This window comes from Penaeus monodon, unplaced genomic scaffold (assembly GCF_015228065.2).
Source record: "Penaeus monodon isolate SGIC_2016 unplaced genomic scaffold, NSTDA_Pmon_1 PmonScaffold_5031, whole genome shotgun sequence".
Taxonomy (NCBI): domain Eukaryota; kingdom Metazoa; phylum Arthropoda; class Malacostraca; order Decapoda; family Penaeidae; genus Penaeus; species Penaeus monodon.
The window spans coordinates 7,501-15,219 of record NW_023659921.1 but is presented as its reverse complement, the minus strand read 5'-3'; the positions used below and the strand labels follow the sequence as shown (position 1 = coordinate 15,219).

Below are 7,719 nucleotides of genomic sequence, written 5' to 3'. Positions count from 1 at the left end.
AACCAGAAACTGAGAACCACTTTCATTCCCTTTCCCTCAAACCCACTTACCATTGTATGGTGAGGAAAAGTTTTAAGCATTCGGGCAGATTACAAGACAATACTCATTGTCCGAGTATTCTGTGTCAGACTTTATTCAAGATGGCTTGATCCTCAGAATCTAATTCAGAGAAGGACCCACTAGAGATGCTTTCAAGTGTCAGGGCCCGAAAGACCTTTTGGTCTGCACGATTCCTTCTTTTCCCGATTCTTGGTCCTTTTCCGACCATTGACCCCTCAGCGGGCTCCACGGTTTCTTTGCCTTTTCCTCATGGTACCTTTGATTAAAAATTTTCCCTAAACAAAAAATTAAAGACCAGAAATCTCACTCCCCTAGTCTTTAGTCATTTTTAAAAAGTTTTAAAATTGGTTTAAAGAAAAAAATGTGTCCTTTTGCCCATCTGTTTTCATACAAGCGTAAAAACGAATCCCTTTTTCTTTAATATGGGGAAAAAATTTACTCCCCACAGCATTGTTGAGGAACCCCGGATCATCTCCGGGCTGGGTCCTGAGGGACCACCTTGCCTCCCCTAAAAGGGAGATAGACCCCCGCTCGGCCGTCGTACTTCCCTCCCTCGGCTTTCACCGGGAAAAGGTCCAGCTCTTTAGGTTCTGAAAAAATAAAGCATCTTCTGACAATCATACAAACAAAATTAATAAGATTTTGAGAATTTTTCATAGAGAAGCGAGAAAAAAAGGAAGAAGAGAAGAGAGAGAAAGAAAGAGAGAGAGAGAAACATAGTGAGAGAATAAGAGAGAGAGAGAAAGAGAAAGGGAGAGAGAGAGAGAGAGAGTGGGATGAAGAAAAGAAAAAAGGAAAACTTTTGACCAAAGAACAAACCTAAAACTAAAGGAGACAACGGCCAAAAACCAACAAAAGGGAAGACTTCAGGCCAGTTGGAGGTGTACCTTTTTAGCTCCTTCTCAAACGAAATTTGATATAGTAGTTTTCTCTACAATGCCGCCCCAAGGGGCCCTTGGGCTTACTCCCCTTTGTGCTTTGGCTCCCTCCCTCCTTTCTTCCCCTTCCTCTCCCCCCCTCTTTTTCCTCTTTATACAGACAGATCCTCACTACAGCAATGGCCCCTTTTACGGACATTTTTTTGGAGTCACCCAAAACAAACCGCCCACGCAGACTGGAAGAAGAGGGGTTGTGCTACGTACTTCCGTGAAATCACTTTTCCCAAAACACTTTCCCAAGCACAAAAATTTTGTTAAAAATAGATAGGAGCAATATATATATAACATTGTACAAAAATTATAATAATACTAAAACAACAACATATAGCAACAATAGTAACAAACAACAATAATAATAATAATAATAATAATAATAATAATAATAATAATAATAAAATTAATAATAATATTAAATAACTATAATTATCATAACATAATAATAATAACAAATAATAACAAGAATAATATTAATAATAACAACAACAACAATAATAATAATAAAAAAAAGAAAAAAAAAAGAAAATCAACTAATCACGATCAGAAATTGACTGCACTTACTGCAACATCTTCACCCTGAACTGGCTCCAGTTTCTCACGCACATTTCGGTCTGCCACGTAAATAGCACACCACATCTGGTTCCCAAAAACACGACCTCGCTGGCAGAACCTCCATGAGTGGCATACCAGCCGGGCTCACCTTTTGTTGCAAATAAAGAATATTTCAATTGGTTATTTACAACTCTTTATCATTTATAGATACTGCTTGTACACAAAGACCTACACATCCAAAACAGCTATTGCTTTTTCTCTAAACATAAGAACCACATGCTCTGACCCACTCAAACCTGAAACCAAACCCAACACACAAAATATCAGGAGGGGGGGGGGGACTTACTTGGTGCTGTGAAGGTGATGGATATGTCACCTTCCTGGCCAGGTTCCAGGGGAGGGCACACCACCTCTTTGAGGACGGCTTCAGCTTCCAGCCAGCAGGAAGAGCCACGGAAACGCACTTGGCTCCACTTGCACAATGTTGTCTTGAGATGAAACATTAAGCAAGATTAATTATTAAAACATTTCAAACCCTTTTATTCTACCTCTAAACATGTTACAGACGGATATTCTTTATTAGTAAAACAAATTTATAAGAAAAAGTGATAAAAACTTTAGCTTTACTCTATAAAATAAAATGGTAATAGCTTTAGCTTCACTAACTCTTTACAATCCCATTGGAAGAAAACTCTACTAAGAAGATCATCTTTGTCTAAATTTCCTTTATCCTCTTGCCTGTTATCTGTGAAAAAGGCCAAGGAAACCTCACCTTCTCATTCCAAGGCTCCACACCAGTATTAGCAACCCTCCACGTCTTGACAAACTCTGTTCCAGGACCCACCTCGGAGCCATCAGGATAGGTCACGTCATGGAGATAGAGGGCATCGTAACCCCTTGTGCTGATGCCAGCTGTGCCCTCGTTGGGCGAGTCTTCAGCCAAGGCTTCCAGCTCCTGTAGGGCAGCATGCAACAGTGATGCATCTACAGGGAATCCCTAAGAGAAAACAAATTTAATTACTCCTTATTTAGATCATGCTCTTTCCTGTTTCAGTTTCTGTGCAAACATTTTTAAACTGGTGCAACTCTCGAGATGGTGCCTGGCTTACCTTATTGTCGATATTGAATTTCTTTGATTTGCTGCCTTCTGGTTTCCTGCTTTCGGTCGTTTCTGCGTTGCTGTCGCTGCTCAGCTGTGATAACCCTATGCTGCTTGTCAACCATCTTTCTGAGCTTGTTGAGTTCCTCTGGGGAGCAGGACTGTTTCTTGCGCAGACCTTCCATCTTTGCCAAAACCTTCTCCTGAGTGCGACTGCTTGTCCATCTCATCAACATATCTGCTAGTGGTGATTAAAACACTCTTAAAATCTCTAAAAATCCTCCTAAAATAACTGATAGAGTATCCACCTACCTATTTTTTTGCCCACTTCTTTCTCTCTCCTTATAAAAAAAAAATAATAATAATATAAAAAAATATACTATTGCAGGCAGTAAATCAGGTGCTATAGACTTTTTTGTTTCTAATACAAAACAGCATTCAAGCACAACTCATATATTTCTTAAGTTTTTGTAAGAGTAAAATGCATTCCATCTGACTGAAATCGGGCAGAATGGAATAGTCTTAAGAAAACAGCAAGTGGTAAGAATGTTAAGACTATTGCAGCAGAACTATTTCTTAAAACAATTATGTTATTCTTGAAAAAAAAAAATAATAATAAATAAGAAATAAATAAAAGGTTAAATTATCATGCTTCCATGCTTGGATGAAGAAGAATACATTTATTACTCTTACCTTTGCCATGAAAATAACTGAGTCAGTATACAAATGATACTCTGATATTGTTTTTGCGTTCACACTCACCTCCAATAGTACAAGTCTCATGAAAATCTAATTCTCAAAAAGAGTATAACTGTCTATACTTTATGCCTAACAGACTGGTATTTTCTGGACTAATGAAATTAAAGCATCCAACATCAAAAATCATACTATATAATGATCAGCTTTATAATTATCGTATGAGGACAAGCATATGATAATAAAATATTGCTAACCAAAAAAGAGCACAAACTTAAACAGAATTACCCACAGAAAAGTTTCAAATAGCATTTCCAGGCTCTCTCTCTTTTATGTTTATCAGGAGAGATAGAATAAGGTGAGAGGAAAGTACTTTATCTTTGGTGTGTAAGTATATGTATCTTTACATTCTTACTTGTTCTCCTTGATGATACTATTATCAGAATATAAGAACTCAATCGCCATGGATAACTAACCTTTCAGAGTGAGCTTAGAAATCCATTAAGTTGAAGAGCAGAGGCAGGAAGAGGGCGTGGAAACTCTCTCTTTTCACTGGCAATTCCACTATATTTACCTTACCTTTTTGTTCTTAATTTATAAGAACTTGGCAGTCTATTCCTCCTCAAAATTTCTGCAACTATTATGACTTGTTGCAGACTATCCTCCCATACTCTAGGAACAAACTGTTCAACTCAGTAACTGAAGACTGAGCCACCATTAGAGGACCAGGTGTTTCACAAATCCCAAAACAACTTACTTGCACATCAGCTTCTTTTTTCCATTTTCTCCTGCTTCTTCATGAGCCTCTCTCTTCTTTGGCCAACTTCTTGCGCTTTGCACCCACATCATTTTCTCCAGCCTTCACCTTTTTCTTCTTGCCTTTGATCTCTTCATTCTTTCCATCCCGTGCGCGCTGGCATGCTTTGGCTTTCTGTGGGTTCTTACTGCAGTTTCATTTGCAGCTTTGCATTCCCTTCTGTAATGTTGGCAAGAGGAGAGCGAAAATAATTTCACAACATATGATAAACACTGACTAAACAGAAGTGCACACCATCCACTGAACATCTTTTCATCTCCTACAACCACAAAACAGACACTTACTTGCAACCTGATGTTCGACTTCTGTCTCAGACCCTGAAGTGGAGGGGAACTTCATCTCCTTGATCATTCCCGAGACCTTCTCCATCACGCATTCACTCACTTCCTCGCAGATCTCTTTGCGGAACTAGAACAGAAAGTGACACTGGATTTAAGCTAACAAAACAGAATGGCCCAATTCTGAACACAATCATTCACAGCTAAACACTATCAAACACTAAGTTAAACAGCTGATGAACTGGTAGCTTATTGGAAATATATGAAATGACCTGATACATCAATACCTATCCCTCATTATCTATCAAACAAATTTCATATAAATAATGGAGGCATCTTGTGAAGACAAGCATTCCAATAATTCTAGTGAATCTTCATCCACATATAGCAAAGATGCCACAATCTGGTCATCTCAACCCTTCAACTCTGGATGGCATGTACATCGTCATGGTAAGAGCTGCCATCCTGTCTGGAACATGTACGTATTGCCAGTATTATGTCAGATCACAGTTTACAGCTCGTCTATCTTGCAGACTTTGCACCTATAGTGGCTCCATACTTTAGTGCAGTGGTTTCCCAAAATGAGAGAGTAGAGAGAAGAGAGAGAGAGAGAGAGAGAGAGAGAGAGAGAGAGAGAGAGAGAGAGAGAGAGAGAGAGAGAGAGAGAGGAGCAGAGAGAGAGAGAGAGGAGAGAGGGGAGGAGAGGAGAGAGGAGCAGAGAGAGAGAGAGAGGAGAGAGAGAGAGAGAGAGAGAGAGAGAGAGAGAGAGAGAGAGAGAGAGAGAGAGAGAGAGAGAAAACAAACCCCAAAAATAACACTCACTTTCTCCATGTAGGTGGTGAACCAAGCAGGTGGCTGTTCGGGCCGCTGTGTCGCCTCCTGTGGCACTTTGGACCTTGCTCCACCACCAGCAGATCCGCCAGTACCTGCACCAAAGACAGCCTGACTGGTGGTGGTGGAGTGTGGGGGCTCACTCTTAATGTTAGGAGAGGGTGCCTCAAACTTGAATAGCAAATTGGGAGGAGAGTTGCGGAGAGATCGGACTGGCGGGCCCTTCTTGCAGTCAGTGCGGGGTGCGGACATGGCCGTGGTAGTGGTTGTTGTGGTTGTGGTAGTGGCTGTTGTGGTGGTGTGATGAGGCTTATCACACTCCAAGGCCTCATCACAGTCATAACCCCACATACCCTGGACATGACCTGGGATTGGACCTACGGGCACAGATACTAATCATAATTAGCTTTGCTTCACTGAATGCCAAACAAAGGAGAGCTGGGACTTCGAAAAATTGTGGGATGCCAAAAACAGAAAATCAAATCCCAGGAAATTTTGTTTGTTAATTACATCATATCATTCGTGTTTACGCAAGATGAGGCCTCCCCTATTCAAGAGGGAATTCACAACACCTTCCTAACACCATTTTTTGTTGGACTCTACAATTTTTATCTTACCTCTACTGTAATTAATATCTCCCCACTCTGACAGCCAAAGTAAGATTGAAAGTCCTCTGAAAAATACCAGCAAACTTCATGTTCCCCAGATGCAAAGATAAATTTATGCAAATGGGGTAACAGAATGTTCACAAAACTGGAATGTAAATATATAAAAGAAAATTACAGTAATTGAACCATCAATCTTTACTTGCATTGTCTAGCATTTTTTCTTTTGGTGCAAATTGCAAATGCAGGCTATTTTTCTGAAATACATACAATGTCTTGGGGCTGCAATGTGTTCTTAAATGCACATAGTAAAAAAATCAATACAAAAATTAAACAACTGGCCTGTATGATAACAACCTGGACAAAAACATGGATGGCCTCATATAAATTATGACTTCCACTAAACAGCAATGATATGAAATAATCTCTTAAAAAAAAAAAAAAAAAAAAAAAATTAATGCCTCAATGATTTTCAAATGTATCAAGATACTATATTCTTATTTTTTGGGGTCTAAAAGGACTGGCAGTTTCATGCACATAACGACATGCAATCAAACTCAAATGGTAATAAATCAAGCTGAAATACTACAAAGGCTCTTGAAAGCACCCTGAACATAGCCGATCTTTAATATATCTCTGTACTTAAACTTCTACCATAACTTCAAATTTATGGTTAAAAAATTTCAATTTGGACAAGGCTAACCTTCAACTCTGTTCTATGTTCTTGATAAGTAGCCTGATATATAGTGCAATTTGTACATTATCACAAGAATCGGGTGAAATATGTTAATGGACAAGAAGCCTCATTAACAAATAACCGGGTAATATCTTAATATAATACCTACAGCCTAAAACAAGAAAAAAAAAGACATTATCAAAACAAATTCAGCATTACAAATAACAAACTAAAACAATCAACTACTGACATTAGTAAGTGCTGTGCTCTTTGGAAAGTGCACATCCTGTATCTACAGCACTGATTATAGCCCAAGCTTTGAATGTAAGCCCAGTGGAATGAGAAAAGATGGATAAGTAATCAAGGACTCAATGCAACCTTGCAAGTCTGTCTGCACACCTAAGTGCATAGCTTCTAGGTCTGTGTATTCAAGATCAGTTTGACCCCCTTATGTGCATGTCTACACACCAGATGAATGTATATCCCCAGATGAAGCAACATGTCCATTGTGGTGTTCATTTTTTTTGGAACTTGTGAGGCAAGGTGTGTAGATGCACAGAGGGGAACCTGACCATGGCTTATGAAAAGCAACAAGAGAGCTCAACTCGTATTTTCAACTATAGTGTGTTTACCCACTGTGATCCATGACTAGGAAACTAATACTGGATTGAACACTTTCCTAATCCACTTGCTGCAAACGGCAAGAATACTATGCTATGTCAACTGTATATTTTCTTTATTAATTGGTTTACAGAGATGGCTCCACAAGTGCTTAGTCACCAAAAAGTCAATTATGAGTAATTATATCTCATGTATTTACACTTCTCCTTGATTTTTAGATTATTTTTTATCATTTCATTATCTTTATTGTTATTAATATATCAATAAGAGTATAACAATCACAATGTCAGTAAAAATACCAGTATCAATATTAACAGCTTTAAATTATTATTATTATTCATTTATTTCTTTATTTCCTAAATCCAAGGAATGATGAAATCAGGCACAGTCACAAGGGCCCACTGCCTGACTCCTTGGCAGCTGGGCACTTGTGGAGTGTTGCAGGACTACATAAATTTGCAGCGAATGGATCAATATCAAACTGTCTCCCAAATCCACTTCCTGAGGAGAGATTAGTGGAACAGGAATGACAGGCTGAACATAAGAACT

General features: G+C 38.8%; 2 protein-coding genes across 2 annotated transcripts; both read right to left on the bottom strand.

The window, feature by feature from the left end:
- Positions 1-1,516: 1,516 nt before the first annotated feature.
- LOC119571076 lies at positions 1,517-4,060 on the bottom strand. Its single transcript, XM_037918536.1, has 6 exons — positions 4,027-4,060; positions 3,409-3,435; positions 2,657-2,871; positions 2,320-2,544; positions 1,894-2,035; positions 1,517-1,695 (listed from the first exon to the last, which is right to left on the bottom strand). The coding sequence occupies exons 1-6, from the start codon at positions 4,058-4,060 to the stop codon at positions 1,553-1,555; spliced, it is 786 nt and encodes a 261-aa protein (XP_037774464.1). The 3' UTR covers positions 1,517-1,552.
- Positions 4,061-4,134: 74 nt separating this feature from the next.
- LOC119571075 lies at positions 4,135-5,993 on the bottom strand. Its single transcript, XM_037918535.1, has 3 exons — positions 5,260-5,993; positions 4,444-4,567; positions 4,135-4,318 (listed from the first exon to the last, which is right to left on the bottom strand). The coding sequence occupies exons 1-3, from the start codon at positions 5,617-5,619 to the stop codon at positions 4,284-4,286; spliced, it is 519 nt and encodes a 172-aa protein (XP_037774463.1). The 5' UTR covers positions 5,620-5,993; the 3' UTR covers positions 4,135-4,283.
- Between the last annotated feature and the right edge of the window lie 1,726 nt (positions 5,994-7,719).